The following is a 25,616-nucleotide window of genomic DNA, read 5'->3' on the forward strand; positions in this document are numbered from 1 at the left end:
ATCTTCTTTACACATAAATGTATGGTTATATTCCTTAATATATTGTCTTTTAATGTGAACAGAACATATTATTGTCCCAGGAAGATGTTAAGTGATTTAAGGGCAAGAGTCATGTAATATGCCTTGTGTGCATCTTCCCTAGGGCTCAGGACAGTGCTACACACATGGCAAACAGGTTTGTATGCTTGAATTCTCAGCTACATTTAACCAGCTACATTTAACCACCTTAAAGTTAGGGCTAGAAAATTTGTATAACTTTGCCTAAGTTTCATAACTGGTTGACCCTTACCATTGTAACCCTCATTCAAATCTTGTGTTTAACATTGTAAGAAGGAAACTCTTTTATTTTTATTTTTTTATTTTATTATTTTTTTGGAAACTTTTAAAAATATGAAATTGTTTCTCTGCGATCAGGAGCAATACAAGAATGTTCACTCTCATCACTTTTATTCAACATAGTACTGGAAGTTCCAGCCACAGCAATCAGACAAGAAAAAGAAATAAAAGGAATCCAAATTGAAAGGAAGAAATAAAACTATTGCTGTTTGCAAATGACTACATACAGAAAATTCTAAAGATGCCACCAAAAAACTGTTAGAATGCATCAATGAATTTGATAAAGTTGCAGAATACAAAATTAGTATACAGAAATCTGTCACATTTCTATACACTGACAATGAACTGTAAGAAAGAGAAATTAGGGAGGCAGTCTCATTTATAATCACATCAAAATGAAAAAGAAACCTAGGAATAAATCTAACTAAGGAGGTAAAATAGTTGTACTCAGAAAACTATAAGACACTGATGGAAGAAATTGAAGACAACCCAAACAAATGGAAAGATACACCATGCTCATGGATTAAAAGAATTAATATTGTTAAAATGTCGATACTGAGCAAGGCAGTCTACAGATTCAAAGAAATCCCTATCAAAATACCAATGGCACTTTTCACCAAACTGGAACAAAGAATTTTAAATTTGTGTGGAAACACAAAAACCCCCAAATAACCAAAATAATCTTGAGAAAAAACAAAGCTGGAGGTATCATTCACCTTGATTTCAAGCTATCCTACAAAGCTATAATAATCGAAACAGTATGGTACTGGCACAAAAACAGACACATAGATCAGTGGGACAGAGTAGAGAGCCCAGACATGAATCCACACACTAATGGTCAATTAAACTATGACAAAGAAGGCAAGAATATACAATGGGAAAAAGTCAGCCTCTTCAGTAAGTGGTGTTGGGAAAACTGGACAACTACATGTAAAATAATTAAACTGGACTGCTTTCTCACACCATGCACAAAAATAAATTCAAAATGGATTAAAGACATAAACGTTAGACCTGAAACCATCAAACTTCAAGAGAAAAACAGGCTGCACACTTTTTGACATTGATCTCAGCAGTATTTTTTTGCATATGTCTCCTCAGGCAAGGGTAACAAAAGGAAAAATAAACAAATGGAACTACATCAAACTAAAAACGTTTTGCATAGCAAAGAAAACTATCAACAAAATGAAAAGGCCACATATTGAATGGGAGAAGATATTTGCAAAGGCTATATCCAATAAGCAGTTAATATACAAAATATACAAAGAACTCATACAACTCAACATCAAAAAAATGAACAAGCCAATTAAAAAGTGGGCAGAGAACCTGAACAGACATTTTTCCAAAGAAGACATACACATCAGGAACATGCAAATCAAAACCACAATAAGATATCACCTCACACTTGTCAGAATGGCTGTTATCCAAAAGACAGCAAGTAACAAGTGTTGACAAGGATGAGGAGAAAAGAGAACCCTCCTGCACTGTTGGTGGGACTGTAAATTGGTGCAGCCACTATGGGAAACAGTATGAAGGTTCTTGAAAAAATTAATAATAGAACTACCATAGGATCCAGCAGTTTCACTTCTGGGTATTTATCTGAAGAAAATTAAAACACTAATTTGAAAAGTTATATGCACCCCTATGTTTTTTTTGAATCGTTATTTACAGTAGCCAAGATATGGAAACAACCTAAGTGTCCATCAACAGATGGACAATGGAATATTGCTCAGCGATAAAAAGGAATGAGATCTTGCCTTGTGGCAACATGGATGAACCTAGAAGGGAATTATGCTAAGTGAAATAAGTCAGACAGAGAAAGACAAATGCTGTATGATTTCACTTATATATAGAATCTAAAAAACAAAACAAATGAGCAAACACAACAAAACAGAAACAAAGTCATAGATACAGAGAACAAACAAGTGGTTGCCAGAAGGGAGGGGGATGAGGTGGATGTGGGAATGGGAGAAATAGGTGAGGGAGATTAAGAGATACAAACTTCCAGTTAAAAAATAAATGAGTCACAGGTATAAAATGTACAGTGTGGGGAATATAGTTAGTAATTATGTAACGTCTTGTTATGATGACAGACAGTAACTAGACTTAATGTGGTGAACATTTTGACATGTAAAGAAACATGGAATCACTATATCGTGCCCCAAGAACTAACATAGTGTTGTAAGTCAGTTATACTTCAAAAACAAGTAAACTAACAAACTCATAGAAAAAGAGACCCGATTTGTGCTTACCAGAGGCAGGGGATGGGGGGATGGAGAATTGGACGAAGGTAGTCAAAAGGTACAAACTTCCAGTTATAAGACAAATATGTGCTAGGCATGTAATGTACAACATGATTAACATAATTAACATGCTGTATGTTATATGTAAAAGTTGTTAAGCAACTAAATCCTAAGAGTTCTCATCACAAGGAAAAAAAATTTCTCTATTTCTTTAATTTTGTATCTATTTGAGATAATGGATATTCCCTAAACTTATTGTGGTCATCTTTCCATGATGTACATAAGTTAAATCGTTATGCTGTACACCTTAAACTCATACGGTCCTGTATGTCAATTATATCTCAACAAAACTGGAAGAAAAAAATGTGTTTCTTTCACCCTATTTCACTAGTATAATAATAGCTATAATATTGGTCACTTAAAGTACAAGCCTCTGTTATTGATGGTGATCAAGGCAATTGCAAAATATGGAATAAGCCAATCAGAGACTTGTGTGAAATGAATTCTGTTGTGTGATGGGAGTAAATACAAATTACCAAAGTTGGCTGATGCTATAAAAAACAGAGACAAAGCAAAATAGGTGTTTTATGGTCTATAAATGTAAATTTAGATCAAGCCCTACTTAATGAATCATAGGCAGGTATGATCCATATTCCCTTCTTACTTTCCCTGTTCCTTCCCTTTGAATTCCCTAAATTTACAAGGTATGAGTTATCCAACAAAATTAATAGCCTATGGACTGTGATGATGAAGTCCGTACCCTGCCTGCTAAGGTAGAAGCTCACTGGCACCATTGTAGAAAGGCTAGACATAAATAACTGTGAAAAGCATGAAAGACTTGCTGAGTAAATGAAAGTGTCAATCCTGTATGCCTTCTCTTTATTATCTTTTATTTGGAGTCTAGAAACACACGCACGAAGGCCCAAATACAGTATCTGATGAGCATCTTAATGAATATTATTATTGCAATTAATATATATACTATTGTCAGTTATAATTTCAGCAGTATTCCTTCCTCAGTATTCATGTTAGAATTCCTTGGTTTTCTTCTCTTCTCTGTGTAGATTCCCACTCTTGGTAAATCCATCGAGTTTAATGGCTTCATATACTATCTTCATACTGATCTTCTCTCTTGAACTCAGGACTTGTATATCTAAATATATTTTTGACGTCTCCATTTATATGTAAAGAGATCTCAAATTTAATGTGACTGAAGTTGAACAACTGACATTTACCTAAAACTTGCTTTACTTATAGTCTTCTTCAACCTTCTTATTGGTTTGACCAAAATCCTTGTTGTCATCCTTGATTTATCTCTTTCTTTCTCTCCCTGTATCAGTCCATTGGATCCCGTCGCCTCTAACTTCAAAATGCATTATGAATGTTCAGATGGCACCACCTCCACTGCTACCACCTCAGTCCTAACTGGATCACTCAGTAACCTCTTACCCAACCTTCTTGTCTCCTCAGTGTATTCTCAACACAGCAGCCTTTAATGATCCTTGTAAAACTTAAGCCAGGTTATGCCATTCCTTTGCTCAAAACTCTGCAGTGGTAACTATTTTATAGAAAATGAAGAACTTACAGTAGCTTACAAAGCTCTATAATGTTCAGGCTCCTCATTACTTCTCTGTCCCTTTATCACTTTGCAGGGGTCACTCGGGCTTCCTTGCTGTTTCTCAAAATTATCAGGCGTGCCTCTGAATTAAGACTGTTGTACTAGCTATTTCCTCTGCCTGGAAAGTTCTCCCCTCTCCTTTTCCCTCCTTCAAGTCTTTGCTCAAACATCACCTTCTCAGGACCTACCTGACCACTTTATTAAAATCAAAACCCTAGCACTTCTGATCTTACTCTTCTCCACTTTATTTTGTATTTCTTGTGGTCACTTATCACCTATTAAACTATATAATTTACTTATTTAAAAAGTTTATTATTAATCCCCACCCCTACTAGAATATCAACTCCATGACGCAGAACTCTTTGTTTTGTTTGCTGATGATTTTCAGTAGCCTATAGCAGTGCTTGGAACATCGCATGTGGGGGGCAGTGTTCTAGAGACTTGGATTTGTCTGCCTAAATCTCCATCTCTTTGCCTCTCTTATACAAAGTAAGTGAAAATAAGGGAATAGAAGAAATACATATGTATGGATGGATTTATGTGTTATTGCATGGTTAAAACACATATAAATGTCTATATATAAGAATAAAATATTTTCTATCTTAATATAGAAATAATAATTGAGTAATACTAGAATGTAAATATTTTCTTGCACATAAATTGCTGTCTTCATCAGTAATTTGAATATATATTGCTTGGTTTTGATAATATTTCTGTAAATACTGTTGCTGAAATAGGAATTGTATTCCCCTTTGCTACACAAATATATTCTCTATGCCATCCATAGCAAGACACTGTTATAGAAAACCATTATCATTCTGATTGTATATTCTGTTTGATGGATTCTTCAAGCCTTATAAGATCTCATTTGCACCCATTTTAAAATGAAACTGTGTTAATTGGCATCTTTTCATTATTAAATATAATACATAATTGGAACACATCTTTTGGGGTTTTCAACTTATAGTTTCAATTCTAGTTCTAAGGTAAGGTGGTACAATTGCTCCATTTTGATTGTAAATTCCTATATTTATTTGAGCAATATCTTTTCTGAAAAATGACTGATATTCCTATATGACTAACATAATAACCCTTCTGTTTTTTGCATTCTGTAGACTTACTGTTCCTTATTGCTCCATGTCCCTGGTTAGAATATTATTATGATATCTTATCAAGGGAGATTTACCAGTTCATGAATCACTTTGTCATGTAAATATTTCTGATTTGACATGTGCTAACAGTGGGTAACTCAGTTATATACCACTTTAGGAAAAGACAAAGTAAAATATAGCATTTTTTTACCTGAAATTTAAGGAGCAGGGCATCCTAAACCACCAGATACTATTTTGGTATAATCTATCACCTTTGTTAACGTTTTATTGGATATAAATCATAACATATCAGGTTGCATAGAGACAATATGGCTCACCAGGCATTCTATTTTTATAACTTTATTTAAAACTGACATGTAACTTGCTGTACCTGAAACCCCAAGTGAGCCAGTTATTGGAGTGTAACAAAGTTTTGACGTCAGAGTTGCTATTTATTCTACTGGAAACCATTAGCAATGCATTACCCTTTGGCACTGCTGTTTTTTGCAGAAACATGGTTAAAATTTTATGACTGATTTTGACCAATTAGATTTCTTTCCCTCTTAGAACTAAAAAATTACATATAATACATAAATATATATGCATGTGTGTATATATAATATGCATATACTTTGTATTCTTAAGATATATAATATATATTTAAATATGTTTATATGTGTGTATATATATACTAACATTATATATATTGAGCCTTTTAAAAGTTTCTTTTTAAAAGCCAAGCATTATTGTTTTATTTTTCTTAATTTAATGACTGATTACTATTTTATGGAAGGGGATTAGTTGCATATTATTATTGTTGTTTTTTACAATGGATATGGATACTGCATAGTTCTACCATGTTTGTTGGCATTATTGCTGTTGCTCTATTTCAAGAGGATACCTTAGCACTTGTTTACTTCCAACAGTAGAATCTTTAGAAGTGATGGGAGTGATACCATTTTGTACAAATGTAATATAATCAGTTACAGACAGGTTTTCCTCCTGCTTAGCTTTACTGCTTTTTTCCCAAAGGTACTAAAATACTCTGTGCATCCATGCATGGAGTTAAAGTCCCTTGACTTCTGAGCCAGCCAAGTGCCAGCTTACATGCTGAGCTCTGCCAGTGCATTTCAAATTGGATCTGAAGGGACCACCATTTGGAATTAAGAAGAGGAAAAAGATTTCAGTTTTTTACTTAGTGACCTAGCTGCTCTTAAAACCCTGTATGAAACATTGCCAGAATTGTGTGTATGGAATAACTCAGTTGTGTCAGTTAAGGAGATGCCTGCATTTAATCTGAGGAGAGAAAGTTATTCTCTCAAACTTTAGTGTCAGACCTCAGATTCAACAATCATTAGTACTATTATTTTTAATGTGGTATTTACTTATTAATTCTCACATTTTAAAGTTGAGGTGTAGTTGATTTACAATATTATGTTAGTTTCAGGTATATAGCAAAGTGATTCAGTTATATGTATATATATGAGATTATTTTCCATTATAGATTATTACAAGATATTGAATATAGTTCCCTTTGCTATACAGTAAGTCCTTGTTGCCTATCTCTTTTATGTATATTAGTGTGTGTCTGTTAATCGCGTATTGATTGTTTTTCCTGGGAAAATTCAAATGCTTATATATAAATTTAGTAGGAGAGCTCCATACTGGTAACCTTTCAGCATGTTATAATTTTTTCCAACTACATCTTTTTCTCCTGAAACCCACCAAGACTCTTTTGAGATGCAAAATGTATAGGATGAGTTCCAACCCCAAAAGTAGTATATTTCTTACAAAGCATCATAATAGCCCAGTGGTTAAAAGTAGAAGCACTGGAAACAGAGCAAACAGGATTAGAATTTCAGCCTGTCACTACCTCTGACAGTGAGCAGATTATTTCAAAATTCTGAGTTAGTTTCCTGACCTGTATAATAGGTATAATAATGACTACCTCAAAGATTATTGTTTTTCTAAGGATTAAATGAAATAACAAACATAAAGCCCTTAACTCAATGTCTGGCACATAATAATAACAATAAATGGTAACTATCATTTGTGCTATTGGACTTAGTAACTCTTGTTGTCTCAGAGGCAGTACAGCATGGTGCTTAATAGTACAGGCTTTAGAACTAGACTGCCTAGGTTAGAATTCCAGCTCTGCTGCTTAATTGCTATGTAACCCTTCAAGATGTTTCTTAACTCTGCTGCCTCAGTTTCCTTATCTATACAGTGGGGGAATATAATACTACCTGCCTCAGGTATGTTTGAAGATTATACGCTTTATACAAAGAGAATGCTCAGAACAGTGCCTGACACATAGTAAGGGTTCAATAATATTAGCTATTGTTATAAAAAAATTACTGACTATGGGCTTCCTGGTATTTGAGAGGTATTTTAAGTCCAGATCTGGCATTTTATAATGATTAAGCAGGCCCAGATATAGAAATGATTTACCCAAAGACACACAGCATTTCTGGACATTTTATCATCTAGCCCAGCAGTCTTGAAAATGCCTTTCAATAAATATTTATTGTAAAACTAATTTAAACACAAATGAAATAACCTAAGTAATTGACCCCAAAATCTGAGTGAATTCATTTTAGTACTTACTGCAAAAATGTGTTATTTCAGATTTTATTTTTGCAGTTTTTAAAGTTGAGATATGTAGTTGTTCCAGGAAACCTTGTTGTGTTGGTATGAAGCTACCCTGGTTAATTCTGATTCAAGATTGATATTTGAATAGTTCCTATTCTCAAGTGCACATAAGTTTTTCATCAGGCAGATAATTTCAGTCTGGTAATACTTGCCAGTGGTCTAGCCATCCACATGGGTGACATAGATGCTAGATCTCTATAATTCCATTTCTTTACTGCCTCCTCCCCCTCAACGGTGGATGCTAAAAGTAGAGCAATGAATAGACTTTTTCTCCTGGCATGCCATTCCACCTTTTCAAAAAAAATGTATACATAGCTCTAGAATTACTATATTAAGAAGGTGTTGAATCAGTTTCATCAGAGAGATGTGCAAACAGATGCCCTGAATTAACCTCTCAAAGCTATCTATAGTAATACTTTGACATCTTGGTCTTGGAACTAACTGACCTAAGTTTAGTACTTACCTTTACCACTACTAGCTGTGTGACCTTGAGCAATTCACTGGTTATCAAATATTTATCAAGTACCCATTCTGTTCCCTATTACTGTGCTAGATTATTTTATAGAAAGATGTGTAAGAAAAATATTCTCTAATCTCAAGTTTCAATCATCATAAAGTAAGGAGAAAAGTGTTTACATTATATAATTTATAGAATTGTGATGAAGGTCAAAATGTGATTAAGTTAAAATATTCTGTGAATCATAAAGTTGTGCACTGTTATGAACTCTTACAATAGGGACCTTAGTATCTAATGTAGTATTTGACACATAGAATTATTCAGAAAGTGTCTGTAGCAGACTGATTTCCTTAAAAATCTCAAAAGCATCTTATCTGTGTATAAAGAATATTAACATTTCAAAATTTAAACTTAATATATAGATGATTTATTCTTTTGATTTGATTTTCTAACTGGATTCCACATATACTCAGAATTATGTCGAACATCCCTATGGAATTTCCTAAAATAAAAAGTAGTGTGGTCTTAAAGTAATTTTTATGTTTGCAGTGTTATCAGCAGGCTCTACTTTCTGCAATGTAATGTTGTGTTTGAATTAAGAGAAATTATAAAATTGATTAAATCTATTGTGGCCAACAACTGTTATTATTTTTATGCATCTAGAGCCACAGCCTCCAGATTTTAGAATAATTTAACTTATATGTCATATACAAATCATCAATTCCAGGTTTGAACCTAATCACGCAGTCACCCTTTTGCAAAATAATGCCACTCAAGACGTACATAAACTAAATTCATGCTTTGTTTGGGAAATTATCTCCTGCTAATGTACACTTGAATATTCTTTTAAAACGAGAAATGATATACAGTAGTCACAGAAATAAAACTATGCAACTGAAAAGTACAGAAAAACCTTTTCAGAGAGAGGTCATTGGAAAATAGTATGGCTAAAAAATTTGCTCCTGACACATATTCAGCTAATTAATTTGCATTTACAGAGGGAATGCATTTTTCTTACTCCCTCTGAACTTAAAAAAGCAATGAAAATTCACTAAAATCTCACTATCAATTTTTAGTTTTAATGATTTTTTTCAAGAGGTCAGAAAGGCCATATTTTCTTTTCCTTAAACTAAAAACCATTAGCTATTTGCCATAATCTTGTTATATTATGTAATAACCACACTGAGTTTTGAAACTAATGAGAACCACCAATAGGACAAAGGTTTGCAGGCTGTCTTTTCCTTCTCTGGATGCTTCGTTTTAATATGCATCATTTTAATATGTTGTCGGAAGTGTTGTCAGTGAGTATTCAAGATTACAGGAAAAACATGGTATGTCTTCCTAGAGCAACAATTTGACTTGTTAAATTAAACATTGTTTTATAATTAAACATTATTTTATATTAAAGTGAATATAGATATATCATAGAGTAGATTAAAATGTGCATTAATTTAAAAATTCAAACATCAGACTGAATTTTTAGCTAATGACTGCTCTCTTCATTTGAAAATCACTACTGACTTCCATTATGGATTTTTCTTCATTTTAAAATACTTGGTTGTATTTAGTGACTTTTATTTCTTTATTTAAACTGAATTTAAATTTACAGTGCCATTTTAAGTCCACCCATCAAATGATACTAGGGTAGGAACTGGTAATTTCAGACTTACACACTAGAGTTAGGACCTGCTGATGCATAAGGACAGCTTAGTGCCCTCACAGGACATCCTTGTGTCAGTGACCTCATTGCTCATCACCAGTAAGTAGAATTTCTCTCTTCTCTTTGGAAGGGGGCGACACACAACTAATATTCCCAAGCCTCAGTGTTCCTAGCAGCTGCCATCCCTTGCCTTATGTAGCAATTGTTATCCTTTACCATAACAGTAAGCATTTAATTTTTCTTACTCTTTTGCTTTATGGTTGTTGTGCGTACTTAGTGTATAAAAGCTATCATCAGCCTCAAGAATTTGCCATTCCTCTTGGTCTTAAAAGACATTCCTAAGCCTATTTTCTTTTTGGCCGTATCTAACCATTGCTCCTTAAAGAGAGCTATGAGAATAAGAACCCTTCAGAAAAATCCCCCAAATATAGCATGTTTGTCTGGATGTTGATTTTTTAGGATGGTAATAAAACATCCATAATTTGTAAGCATTCTCTAGATGATCATGATATTCACCCTTAATTAGAGACCATTAGATTAAATCATCTGGTCCCTTCAGACCTGAGTTCAGGCAGTCATCCAAGCACCCGGCGTCATCAATGCCAGGCATTCGAAACTATTAATGTTTAAGTCATGAGAGATCTTCCTGAATAACTGATAGAATCAATGGGATATTTTGGCAGTGTATATGCATGGTGATTTTTTAGAGGCTGAATTCATCAGAACTACGTAAGAACATGTAAGTTTTGGAAAATGATGCCCCCAAAAGATGGACACTTTTTATTCCAATTATCACACGAAGCTTTATAGAAAATTGGATAAGAGGATAATATGAAGGGAGTGGGGTTATCTAGCATAAGGAGTCAGAAATATTAGAAATCATAGAAGGAGCCATTTAAACATCATTTCTCAAATACTATCTGATAATTATTACGCAGAGAAAACCAACACTCTTACATATCTCTGTAGATATGTAAAATCTCTGTACATATGAAATAAAATGCATTTTTTCTGGGACTTTTTAAAGTGCTCCAGTAGGGAAAAAAAGGATCCTCCAAAAAGGAATTTTATTTAAATAGTATTGTAATACCACCCTTCAAATAAAAGCACTTCAAAGTTTCCTTCCTTATTGAATGAGTTAAATTTAACCTTAACTGAATTCCCTGGCTTTGGTTAGTATGTATGAATTGTGAATTTTATTTCCTTTGTTAATAGAACATGCTAGCATTTTTTCCTTTGAGTATATTTAAGTTCTTCCATGACAATGTAGGTCGCAAGATACCATGAACAAACTTCTTCTGTGATTATGTAGGTGGCAAAATATCATGAACAAAAACTTAAAATACACTACTTTAGGTTGATTGACTATGGTTATAAGGTGGTTCCATAAAACACCTCATGACTCTTACAAATGTGAAAAATAAATGCCTGAAACTTAAGCCCTTCTAATGAGTGTATTGACTTAAATTTACAGGCTACACACTGCCTAACTGTTTGTCCCTCCAAGGCTGTATCAGTTTACTGTGTATCTTACATGTATTTCTTAGCAAAGTATGATGGAAAAAACATTGAGCTTTTTATTACTGAGTTCTCATCTTTGATGCCTTTAAAAAATGTTAATGCCTTTAAAATCATCACCACTTTCATCATCAAAAAAACTTTCATTGAACACTTAGAATCTTTTAGGTACTGCACATACCAAAAGCTGTATAACATGGTCTATATGACCCGTAATAGGTTTAAGTTCTTGTTGCAGAGGCAGTGTGATAAAAAGATAAACAACATTACAAAGTAGCATGTACTGAGTGCCAAATGAATCATAAGTAAGCTCTACTGCAGTCTAGAAGAAGAAATTATCACCAATCATTGGAACAGTGTAGTCTTTAATGAGAGAGAGTGGGGTATGGGAGTGGGCTGGGTGATTTAAGCACAGAGGATATAGATATTTTTATGTGAGAATTACATGGAATCAAGGATTAAGTGTTTGAATATCATTAAAATGAGTAAAGTGAGATGCCAAGAAAATTAAGCAAGGAAGCAGTTCTTGCCAAGAAAATTTTCTTATTAGAATTCTTGTTCATTTTCTAATGTCTTTTATAATATAAAATTAAATAAACATCTCTATGAGGGGCCCAAGTGTAATGAAACCTTCTCTAGGCCATGTATTTGGGAAAATTGCATTTTTATTTGGTATTTCTTTTAGCAGTGGTTATCTATTTCCCGATTATATTGGCCTGAAACTGAGACCAGAAGAATTTTTCCGTTTTAAAATCCTGTTGTATATTCATTTAATAAACATTTTCTAAATCCCTACTCTTTTAAGACAATTACAAAAGTTGTCTCTCCAGCCCTGACCTCTCTCCTTAGCTTCAGTATTATTGCATGTTCAACTGCTTCACAGACCTTGCCAAGTGGATATCAACCTAGTGATATCATCCCTTATATATGTGACTGGATTTGATATGCTCATATTCTGTTAACTTTTGTTATTTTGCCCATGAGAAAGATTGGCCTTTAGTTTTGCTTTTTTATAATGTACTTGTTTAATTTCATAGCAGGGTTACGCTGGCTTTGTGAATGGCTCTTTTTCTATTCTCTGGAGGGGTTTATATCAAATTGATGCTATTTTAACTGTTTGGAAGAATTCATGGTGAAGCTGTTTAGGCTTGTTGTCTTCTCTGTGGAACACTTTATAATTGCAGATTTAGTTTCTTAATGCTTTTAAGACTATTTATATTTTACATTTCTTCATAGGACAGTTTTAGTAAGTTATGATTTTTCTGGGAATGTTTTCATTTGATCTAAATTTCAAATTTATTATCATAAAGTTCTTGATAATGTCCTATTGTGTTTTTAATGCCTGTAAGATTTGTAGTGACATGTTCTTTTTTTACCCCTTATGTTAATAATTTGTTCATTCTCTATTCTTGATTACCCTTATAAGGGATTAATCAATTTTCTTAGTATTTTCAAAGAACAAATTTTTGTTTTATCTTTAATTATTTCTATCGTTCTATTTCTTTTTTTTTTTTTTTTGCTCTTGTATTTATAATTTTCTGCCTCTTTTTAGGATTTTAATTTGGTATTGTCTTTTTCATTATTATTATTGAAGTAGAGTTGATTTACAATATTTTGTTAGTTTCAGGTGTACAGTAGAGTGATTTGGGTTTTTGCTTTTGTTTTTTGCAGATTGTAGTCCATTGTAGGTTATAACAAGATATTGGGTATAATTTTGCTGTACTATAGAGTAAATCCTTATTGTTTATGTATATTACTTTGTATCTGTTAATCTCATACTCCTAATTTCTCCCTCCCCTCCTCCCTCTCCTCTTTGGTAACCATAGGTTTGTTTTCCATGTCTGTAAGTCTGTTTCTGTCTTGTATATAAATTCATTTTATTATTTTTTTAGATTCCACATATAAATGATGTTATATAGTATTTGTCTTTCTCTGTCCGACTTATTTCACTAAGCATAATACCCTCTAGGTCCATCCATGTTGCTGCAAATGGCAATATTCCATTATTTTATGGCTAACATTCTATTGTATGTGTGTGTGTGTGTGTGTGTGTGTGTGTGTGTGTATATATATATATATATATATATATATATATATATATATATATATATATATATAGGCTGCACCAATTTACATTCCCACCAACAGTGTACATGGGTTTCCTTTTCTCCAGCATTTATTCTTTGTAGATTTTTTGATGATGGCCATTCTGACCAGTGTGAGGTGTACCTCATTGTAGTTTTGATTTGCAATTCTCTTAATTAGTGATGTTGAACATGTTGAATTTCATGTGCCTGTTAGCCATCTGTATGTCTTCTTTGGAAATATGTCTGTTTAGATCTCCTGCCCATTTTTTGATTGGATTCTTTGTTTGTGTGATATTGAGTTTTATAAGCTATTTGTATATTTTGGATATTAACCTCTTGTTGGTCACATCATTTGCAAATCATTTTTTATCCTATTCCATAGATTGTTGCTGTTATCGTTTAATTTATGAAACAAGAATGCATAGATCATTGATTTTCAGCATTCTTTTATGTACATTTTTCTCAATAATGATTTTAGAAGTATTCCACAAGCTTTGATGTGTTGCATTTTCATTAGATGGTAAGTTATGTTGTACTCTTTAAGTATTGTTTAGTTTAAAATATTTATTAATTTTCTTTATTTTCTGGATTATTTATAAGCCTATTACTTAATTTCCAAACATTTGTGGACTTTCTAATAGGACTTTTCCTATTATTGATTTCTACTTAAATTCCACTGTGCTTAGAAAATATACTCTGTATGATATCAGCCCTTTGAAATTTGATGAAACTAGTCTGATAGCCCCAGCAGATAGTCTATGTTTTACAAATTCAGTGTGTCTTTAAAAATATATACATTCATGTAGTTTTGGAGTATGGAGTTTTTTGTGTCAGTTAAATCAAACTTGATAATTGTGTGTTTCAAATTTCCTATATGTTATTCTGCTTAGTCAATATTTACTAAGAGTGATATTTTAAAATCTACCATTATGGTTATATATTTATCCATCTGCTTTTAGTTCTGTCAATTTTTGCTTCATATTTTGAAGCTTTATTATTAGGGATATAAAGATTTGTAATTTGCATGCCATTTGGTAGATTTGACCCATTTTTCATGATAAAAATACCTCTTTTTATTTCTAGTACTGTTTCAATCTGCTGTATCTGATACCACCTTTCTTTTGTGTAGTGTTTGCATTAACATTTTTTCCATCTTCTTATTTTTGAGTTCTCTGTGTCCTAATAGTTAATTTGTCTTTTATAAGCAACATATCATTGGATTTTGAAAATCTTTTTAAAATTAGAGTATTCAGTCAGAATATTTAATATAATTACTGGTGGGGCTTCCCTGGTGGTGCAGTTGTTGAGAGTCCGCCTGCCGATGCAGGGGACACGGGTTCGTGCCCTGGTCCGGGAGGATCCCACATGCCACGGAGCGGCTGGGCCCGTGAGCCATGGCCGCTGAGCCTGTGCGTCCGGAACCTGTACTCCACAACGGGAGAGGCCACAACAGTGAGAGGCCTGGGTACCACAAAAAACAAAAAACAAAAACAAAAAAAGTAAAAATAAAAAAATATATAATTACTGGTGTATTTGGGTTTGGATCTATCTACTATCTTCCTGTTAGTTTTTTATGTATCAACCCGTTCTTCGTTCCTTTTTTTCTTCTTTATTGCCACCTTTTTTGTTATTATCATTCTATCTTCTCTCTCTGTTTGCTCATATGTTATACTTTATTTTACTATACTTTTTAAGATTACCCTGGAGAACACAACATGCGTAATTGTCTTATGAAAGTCTAATATAAATTAGTACTTTAACCTCTTACTGGACAATGGAATTTCAAAGACTTTATAACATAGCCTCCGAAACTGTTATTCCAGAAGAGAGGAATATTACGCCATTGAATACATTTTGAAAGGGTAACTGAAAGATAGAAATATAATTACATTTCATCATTTCTAAAATGTGCTTCAAGTCAATATATGAGTTGTGAATAAATGACTGAATCAATTTTTAGAAAGTGTTTCCTGAAGAGAAAGACAATGGTCAGTAAAGATAATGCTATCAAAGATTTTGAGCAGATTATGCAGAACAAAAACGTCTCTTCGTTCCATCTCTACAGTGTAGGAAAATATTCTTTGAGCAAGTGTATCTTTTAATAGTGTTTAAAAAGTGATCACAATTAATATGAAAATCAGCATCTTGGACCTTCATGTAGTATGGTAAACATTAACATATCAAAAAGTGAAGAGTTCTCAAACTATAACAAGAGGATGGTGAAATGGAAGGAGAAATACAGCCCAGTAGCAGCACATAAAAGAGATTGGAGAAGAATTCTTTATAGTCAGTATGGCCCTGCATTTGGTGTGCCTGGAGCAAATCCTTGCTACTGCTCCCAACTTTCAGTTGGCAGCACAGTGACCAAATCATAAGAAGAATCTCGTAAGGGAAGAAAAGCAGGTTGGAACAGAGGGAGAGGTAACATTTATTGAGGGCCTTCCTTTGCCAAGGCATCTTAGTAGCTGTCCTCATGTACATTGATTAGCATACTCTTCACCAAAGCTTTGTGAGTTTGGAATTGCTCTGTTGCCCACATGGTACAAATAAAGAATCTGAGTTGTAAAGGGATAAATAATTAAAAAGTTAATAATCTGATTCACTCTGATTCCAGAACTTACTGAGATACTTCTACCATACCAGGCTGCCTCAAAGGGGAAAAACTTAAATACCATGAGATACACGGAACTGAAACTGAGGGATATTAAATAACTTGTCCAATACCATAGGGTTAATAAGTATCAGAACCAATCTTTAAACATAAGCCTTACGATGCAGTTTCCCCTTTCTGCTCTACCACTACTGTTTAAAGAGGAAATAAACCATCTCCTCAGTGATTTATATATGTTTGTGTATATACCTTTCTATATTGTGTGCTGTTGTTCATTTTTATATTCCTGTATTCCAGTACCTGGTAGATAATCCTTATTCAGCAAATATTTGTTGAGTGCCGAATCTGCAGACCTATAGCTATGAAGAGATGGCAAACATTGAAAACAATTAAAGCATTTTAATAAAAATATCAGAAAAACTAGGCAGATTTATGGATCATGACAAGGTTATAATGATGAAGAGTTAGAGGTCTGAAATGGCACTAAATAATTAGAAACCTAGGTATTACAGTGTAGTCGTTAAGAACATGACTCTGGAGCCAGAAAGGACTGAGTTTGTATTCTAATTCCAGCACTTACTAGCTATATGGCTTGAGTAAGTGACTTCATTCTTTGTACTTGTTTCTTCATCTGCAAAATGTGGGTTATAATGTCACCTAGCTCATAGGGTTATCATAAGGATGAAATGATTTAATAAGTATAAAGCACTTAGCACAGGGTCTAGTATATAAGAAGCATTCTATAAATGTTTGCTCTTACCATTGCTCAAATATGAGCTATGCTTTCATCCACTGCTTTGGCTCCCTCTGAATTCCTTGCTTGGGGGGGGTGCCTAATGAAGTGACAAAAACAGCCAAGGCCCCTGCTCTGTGCCTACAGACCAATAAAATTTAATGACTAGAAAACAGGTAGCACGCTGGGATTTCATGGATTAATGCTGATACTAACGTGAGAAAGGCTTGGATCCACTGTAATCAGACCTTCACCCCCGCAAAAACAATTTGGATTTTGCTCTTCATATCTTCTTAGGGAATGTTATCACCTAGGTATGCCCTCAAATGCACGCACAAAATGAATGATTAAAGTAAATGACAAAGTGAATCCTGAAACGAACTTTAAGTATCTGAATACATTCCTGGCATCTTCTTAAGAAATGTTAGTTTTCTTCTCTTCTTTACATTGTTCTGCTTGTCACTCTGGTCCATATGATCAGAGTTCTCTGCATACCCATCTGCTAGCTCAGTGTACCCTCAGATTTCGCCACAGCGTTCCTGATAATGGACAGAAGATGGCTTAGTCTGTAGCTTAGGTGACTTTACATGAGGTTGCCTGCGCGGCTGATACTGACTTGATGTCTCAGTTTTAGTGACTGAGCCAGTTCTAATAAATTATATCTCTAACTTATTCTTTCATGCCTGAATCTGTTTCCATCTCCCTGTCTAAGACCTCAGTTCCTTCACAGCTAAATGATTTATTCTTTTTAGAAAGAATCTAGATCTACTTTTATAATTTGTTGAGTAATCTATCCTTAACTGCTATCATTAGGCTGTATGCAGTTAGAGGAATGATGAAGTTCCATGTTTAATCCTAAATCACGTAGTAGCTACTCTTACATCACTAGCCTCAGTATGTACTAGGATCCTTTATAATAAAACAAACCCAAAACTTGTACTCCAAGTGCAGATGACTTGCCAGAGTAAAGATTAACAATACTTATCATGGTCAAAGCCTCAAAAAATGGCTTCAAGGAACTAGGGTATTACTGGCACTCTATTGCTAAGTGCCTTATTTTTCTTGGCGTTGGGTTGTAGAATCTTCTCATGTAACATGTGCTTTGAGTCACAAGCAACATTTTACTTACATCCTGGGGATCCTAGGGTAACGACAAATGATGATGACAATGATAAATTCTGTATTCTTAGTTATGGCTAAATGTCCTGGTTTGGCTCTGTTTTTGTGACCATCATGATCCTCTCTGGTGATTTCACACTTTTCTGTTACTTGCTTTATAACACTTGTAAAATACATATGCAAAAATACTAAGAACTTAAAATTTGAATAAAAGAGGAAGAAAGGAAGGAAGTAGGGAGGGAGGGAAGGAAGAGAGAGGACCTGAGGAAGGAAGGGAGAGAGGAAGGAAAGAAAAAAGAGAAGAAGAAAGAAAAAAGTGGGCGTGGAATCTTCCTACCCAGGAAAATTAGCCTCAGTATAATTGCATATGTGAAATAATGCCCCAGGGTCTGAAGTTAAGGCTAAGTTTTCAACAGTTTGTTGGTATACTTGTAGATTTTTTTTTTTTTACTATGAGAATATTCTAATTCTAGAAACTGATATAATAGTCTAATTCTATAACTGATATAGCATCAGAAGACTCTGCCTTAAACACATGATTTACTTTGTGGTGTTGTCTCATGGTTACTTTTTTTTCCCCGTATGATATTCTCATACTTGTAAATGATTATGGTGAGGATTATATTTTTGTTACTTACTCTTTGTCATGCCTAAAACTATCTGAATATTAGTGTTAAACAGTTATGTTTGAGGGTGTCCAAGAATGCAAACATCTCCTATAAGATATTATTTTTATTTTACAATTATATTATTAGCTTTAAGCAGGATATAGCTCTAATGCTAAGGAATTAAGACTGGGCAATAGTGATTTGTTTGAGGCTTTTGCTGCAGTGTAAAGAAGATTTCTATGGTTCAAGATAATACCTGGATCCTAAAGGGTTGTAGAAAATATGTAGGTTAGAGATTGTACTAGATCTACAATAATTAACAAAACAAAACTGCACAAGTACAGTGTGGAGGAAACAGGCTTTAGCAGTGGTGTACAATGGTATTAGATAGTATAAGTCAACAGTGTGAAACAAATTCTAAAACTTTTGATCTTGAGCTGTATTAATATAATAACTAGAACAAAAGAGGAAAGAATTTACTTTATTCTGTGCTGATCATTATGGAGTTCAGATCTAGGGACATAGGCAAACTGGGACACATTCAGAAAAGAGCATCTTGCATGGTGAAAGACTTTTTGCATAGAGAATAGCAGAAGAAACAAGAGTTGTATGATTTAGAGAAATGAACACCTGAGAAGCATGATACCTATAATAGTTATGTTTTCCATTGCAAGTAAAAAAAAAAACAACTCAAACTGGTTTTAAATAACAAAGGTAATTTATGAGCTCATATAACTCCAAAGTTCAGAGACAAGTTGGATTTTAGGTGAGGTTCAATCTAATGGCATGGTTAATCTTTCTCTATGCTTTGTAGAGTTTTGGCCAAATTGGCTGCTACCCTCTCCCTTCTTTGGGCCAAGATATCTGCTGGCAATGATCAGAGCTATGTGCTTTTTCATATCAAGTGAGAGTCTGAAAAACATTTTTCTTCCCATGGCTCAATGGAAGAAAAGAATTTTCTTTCCCCAAGTCCCTAGGAAATATCTCTTGTATCTTATTGGCCAGAGGTGTGACACATGCCAATCTTAGAACAAATTATAGGGGCCGTGGTGGTCATGTGTGCAAGTTAGCTTAGCTAATCAGAAATCTACCTCTTGAGCAGAGATATTATATCCATTAGGATAGAATTCTCAGGAGAAACAGAACCAGTAGGAGATATACATACATATACACACATACGCATCATATAGATATATATATATAGAGAGAGAGAGAGAGAGAGAGAGAGAGACTTATCTCAAGGAATTGGCTCACATTGTGGGGACTGGCAAGTCTGAAATGGTAGGGCAGGCCAGCAGACTGGAAACTATGATAGGAGATGATACTATAGTCTTGAGATTGAATTTCCTTTTCCTCTGGGGAACCTCATTTTTTGCTCTTAAGGCCTTTCATCTGATCAGATGACACACACCCACATTATGGAAGGTAATATCCTTTACTTACAGGGAACTGACTGTAATGGTAACCACATCTAAAAAAACCTTCACAGCAATACCTAGATCATTGTTTGATTAAATAACGGTACTTTTGCCAAGCCAAGTTGACATAAACAATCATGGATATGATCATTCTCTCCCAAGATACAAGGCTGAAATTTTGATGTCCTGTTGGAAAAAAGAGACTGGCAACTAAGAGGTAGCCAACAAGTATTGCTTACAATAACTAACAATAGATATGTAACAGGCTGCCATGGTTTTTTTTTTTTTTTTTTTTTTTTTTTTTTTTTTTTTTTTTTTTTGCGGTACGCGGGCCTCTCGCCGCAGCGGCCTCTCCCGTTGCGGAGCACAGGCTCCGGACGCGCGGGCCCAGCGGCCATGGCTCAAGGGCCCAGCCACTCCATGGCACGTGGGATCTTCCCGGACCGGGGCACGAACCCGTGTCCCCTGCATCGGCAGGCGGACTCTCAACCACTGCGCCACCAGGGAAGCCCCTGCCATGGGTTTTTAATTGTTTTCCATGGACTGATACCTGGAACAAAAGTTATAGAAATAGTGAGGAAACAGCCAGCAACTTCACTAAAAAACAACTGACTAAAAAAAAAAATTTAAAAACCAAAAACCAATAGTGAGTTTTTATTTACTGGGAATGTTCAAACACGGGCTAAATGACTGTGAGGTAAGGCCTAAAATTTAAGCCCAGTATTATGTGTTCTTGACATTTAGGGAAAGCTGGAAGAATCTTAAATGGCCTAACCACAACTTTTCTTCCCCACTGTGCTTCCACAGAGAAGGTTCCTAGCCAAACAGCACTCCTTATCAAAAGGATCAGGCATAATACCTGCTTATCCCTGAGTAGCAGGTTTCAGTTCCCTGCCAGCCCATGGAATTATTCAAACAAGCCAACACATCCTTTCTTGGGCATGCAGCACCCTACCCTACTGATACCATAAAATCTGCTTCTCACAGCCTGTCGGTCCACTCTGTTCCCGAGTGCAGCACCCATGTAGCCATGCATGGCATTTGGTGTCCTCCTCCCCTGGGCTGTGAGTGCATGTGATTAATAAACTCCTGTCAATCTCATCTGACCAGTGTCGGGTGCTGTGTGTTCACTTGACCATTTCCATAATTTTAGAATGGGAATCCCTTCCTCACCAATGGGGTGAATGAGATATGATTAAAACAATGAGTCTCCTCCCCACCCTGCCCCCCAGCAGGGATGGTGGAAAGGGAAAAGATTCAAACATCAATTAAATAATTGGAACAAATGATTTGTGAGTTGCCTTCCAATCCCAAGATTCTACTATTTCTGTTTTCAATGCTAGTATTAATATTCATTTTATATTTTCCAAATACAGACAGCAATTTGTCTGTCTCTCTGCTATTAGCACCCATGAGATTGTTTTGCAAGCAGTTTATTTATATACCTTTCTCTCAGCTCAAAGCTCAGAAAGCCATGATTTATTAATCTGTTTATACCTTAGAATAGCATAATGCCTGACACATTGCAGATATTTAGTGAATATTTGGTGAGTGAATCTGAAAATCACTTTCACCATTGGAATTTGAGAAAAAATTACCAATGAGCTGTGAAATTCTCCTTAAACAACAGAACATATAAGTAAATATCATAGATATGAATTCCCCAACACTGTTGAAATCCACCCTCACTCCATACACCTGTAGATGGAGGGAATGAGGTCTTAGAGTGTTGCCCAATTTTTCTCTTCTCATTCCCCTTCCAAAATGCATGCCAGTTGCCCTAGGGCTTCTGAAGAACCCTGAAGGCAGCATCTCACTTTGTGTAGGAAGGAGAATTAATATAGCTGTAAGGTGATCCCAACTCCTTGCCTGTCTGTTAATTCTGAATGCTCCATTCACTTTGGAATCCCTGCTGAGAGCTAAAACATTGCTTCTATAAGAAGGCGTTTATTTTAGGCATAGTTTCATTCTTCAAGTGTGCAGCTGCAGAGCACCCCTATCCTGAATTATGTGAAGAATATGGAGAAAGCTAAAATGGTTGGCTTGAAGATGTTTGACATATAATAAGTAATAAAACAGAAAGAAAAAAGATATTTAAATTGGTTTACTAGTTAAAAGTTAAATTTTTTTCCAGTTTTATTGAGATAATAATTGACATATAACACTGTACAAGTTTGTGTCCAGCATAATGACTTGACTTACATATATTATGAAATGATTACAGCAATGTTTAGTTAACAGCCATCATCTCATATAAACACAAAAGAGAAAGGGATTATTTTCCTTGTGATGAGAGCTCTTAGGATTTATTCTCTTAACAACTTTCATAAATACCACACAGTAGTGTTAACTGTAGTCATCGTGTTGTACATTACACCCCTAGTACTTATTTGTCTTATCTGTCTGGAAGTTTGTACCTTTTGACCACCTTCATTCAATTCCCCTTACCTCATCCCCCACCTCTGGTAACCACAAATCTCATCTCTTTTTTTACGAGCATGGTTTTCTCTCTCTCTCTCTCTCTTGCTCTCTCTCTCTCTCCCCCTCTCTCTCCCTCCCCCCCCCTTTCAATCTCAAGATTTCACATATAAATGAGATCATACAGTATTTGTCTTTCTCTGTCTGACTTAGCATAATGCTCTCAGGGTCCATCCATGTTGTCACAAATGGCAAGATTTTCTTCTTTTTTATGGCTGAATAATATATATATACACATCTTAAGTTCTTTATCCATTCATCCATTGACAGACACTTAGGTTGTTTTCATGTCTTGACTGTTGTAAATAATGCTGTTATGAACATGAGTGTGCTGATATTGCTTCAACATAGTGTTTTTACTTCTTTTGGATATATTCCCAGAAGTGGAATTGCTAGATGATATGGTAGTTCTATTTTTAATTTTTTGAAGAACCTCTATACTGTTTTCCATAGTGGCTATACCAGTTTACACTCCCATCAACAGTGCACAGGTGTTTATTCTTTTGATAGAATGGCATATGTTTCTTTTCCCAGCCCAGAGATATATGAATTTTTTTTTTAGAAAAAAATAAATAAAAGGACGGGTCTGACCAGGAAATTTTTCTAATTCATAAACTTATATACCTTCACAAAGTATAAAATAAATTGTGTTTATTAGCAAGAATAGAATTATGTCAAACCGGGCTTCCCTGGTGGCACAGTGGTTGAGAGTCCGCCTGCCGATGCAGGGGACGTGGGTTCGTGCCCCAGTCCGGGAAGATCCCACATGCCGCGGAGCGGCTGGGCCCGTGAGCCATGGCCGCTGAGCCTGCGCGTCCAGAGCCTATGCTCCGCAATGGGAGAGGCCACAACAGTGAGAGGCCCGCGTACCGCAAAAAAAAAAAAAAAAAAAAAATTATGTCAAACAACCTCTGGTGTTGAAACCAAAGATACACAGTTTCCATATCTGTATGTCCTTATATAGTACAAAGCATGTGGTTGGCACTTAGTAAACATATATTGGTTAAATAAGCTAATAATAGAATGTGCTCCCTTTCATTGATCCTAGACCTTAAGAAAGACTTTAATATAACATAAGTGTTTTTTCCATCTCCTGGGTTTATCCCCAGTAAACAGATCCGAGCCATCCTGGGCCAGTTCAGCCAGGCAGAAGCCTTACTAATGAAAGCTGGAGTGCAACCAGGGACTTTAGATGGAGTTCTTTTGGATCTTGGGTGTTCCTCCATGCAACTTGATGCCCCTGAAAGAGGTTTTTCCCTTCGGAAGGATGGCCCCTTGGACATGAGAATGGATGGTGACAGGTGAGTATTGATAAAGCATTTCTCCTCATAACAAGAAATCAATTTCTCAAAAACACTCTGAATTTAATTTCTTTTTAAGACTGTAGAATTCCCATCACACGCCCACACCTAACACTATCCATACATAATAAATCAGTTTTGTTTGCTACTCATTATAGACTTTAGTCTTTCTCTAGATTTGGGATTCTAAAAGAAAAATCATTGCAGTCTTTACACAGAGTAGTGAAGAGGATAACTTTAATACTGATTTTCTTTTTTACAGATACAGTGTGATCTTTTAGACTACTAACAATATTAATATGATACTGAAGCAATGGTTTCATTTTGGTGCAGGCCCAACTATGCCTTTTGTGAAAAGTAAAAGGAACTATATTTAATGCATATTCTTTTGAATACTGCATAAAAGGCAAGATCCTAGAGGTCAGCAATTGTGTGTTGTGTCCTGTTTCTTGTACAGTCACTTGGATTCAGCCTTCTCCAGAGAAACTAAAATTTATGGTACTAAATCAGACACAGTACTATGTGTAAGACAGCTTTACACCTCCTCTTCATTCCTCACCACCTTGAAAATACATTCTCCATCATTTAAATAGGTAACATATATTAAATAACACAAAGAGGGTCACATTCTAGGAAAGTATAGGATAATTTCTTTTGAATCTAAATTAATTTTAAAAGCTTAGATTAGCACTTGTCTCTATGCACAACACTGGCCCAGGAACTGAATAGCCTGTACCTACAAAACAAATCTTAAGCATGTTTTTCTCATTTTATGCACCCCCTCCACCAAATTATTTATCATGGCCCCTACATTTGGGAAGTTTACTTTCTAAAAGAACATTAGTCTTTCTTCTATCTAAATTTGTAAGCTATTCTGTTAATAATCTGCAATTCTAGACCTGCACAAACATTTCTACTGAAACAAATGTATTTTCCAACATTTCTTCCAATCTGTCAGAAGGATCTTTATATGAGAAATTTAATGTCCAATTTAAGTCAACAATTTAATGTTGAGTTGACTTTGACTTTTTTTCCCACAAACTTCTTTGTCTCATGGTAATTATTCACATATAGCCTTTCCCCATGTTTTGATATGACCTGTTAACTTAGAGTGTGACTCATTTTGTTGGAACCTTTTTGTTCTAAGTCTTATACCTTCATTTGCACAAATTGGCATTCATGGAGTGAAGAATGTCATAAAAGAAAACAAAAATCTTTTAAAGACCAATGACTAATAGTAGAGGTCAAATATCTTCTCATGTTTGGAGATTGAGGTTGTTGTGCAGAGGTAATAAAATGTAAAGCAAATTTCTGCTGTTCCTATGTCTTACTAAGGATGCCTTCTGAAATACAGTGAACAAAGCTTTTAGGTAATAGTAATAAATCCCCATATTGTTAATGTAGAGACATCATCAAACTGTAGTCTATAAATGAGCGTTCCTGAGGTTCTCCCCTAAGAACATGAAAATAAGCCCTTGAGAATTAAACTCTAAGTCAATATGTAATAGATAATAATAGTATTGAGCAAATGTATCTTGAAAAGCTGGATGGCTTCCAGGTAGATAGCATAGGCTGTAAACTAATCAGAGATGTTAACATATCTGAAGAAAGTTCATGGCATTCAGAAAGGAGGAGTTGGTTCACATGAATTCATAGACAAGGGAAAGTTGGAGATGCAAATATGTTTAA

At 34.8% G+C, this 25,616-nt stretch overlaps 1 protein-coding gene across 6 annotated transcripts in view; it reads left to right on the plus strand.

Annotated features, from left to right (window-relative positions):
* Positions 1–25,616, plus strand: part of METTL15 (methyltransferase 15, mitochondrial 12S rRNA N4-cytidine) — a 202,942-nt gene that overhangs the window by 120,902 nt on the left and 56,424 nt on the right. For all 6 annotated transcript variants that reach the window (XM_060018633.1, XM_060018634.1, XM_060018632.1 and 3 more), the window contains one exon: positions 23,736–23,927. In XM_060018633.1, coding sequence (XP_059874616.1) covers positions 23,736–23,927 — 192 coding nt within the window. The remainder of the gene's footprint in view (positions 1–23,735; positions 23,928–25,616) is intronic.

Source organism: Delphinus delphis, chromosome 8 (genome assembly GCF_949987515.2).
Source record: "Delphinus delphis chromosome 8, mDelDel1.2, whole genome shotgun sequence".
Taxonomy (NCBI): domain Eukaryota; kingdom Metazoa; phylum Chordata; class Mammalia; order Artiodactyla; family Delphinidae; genus Delphinus; species Delphinus delphis.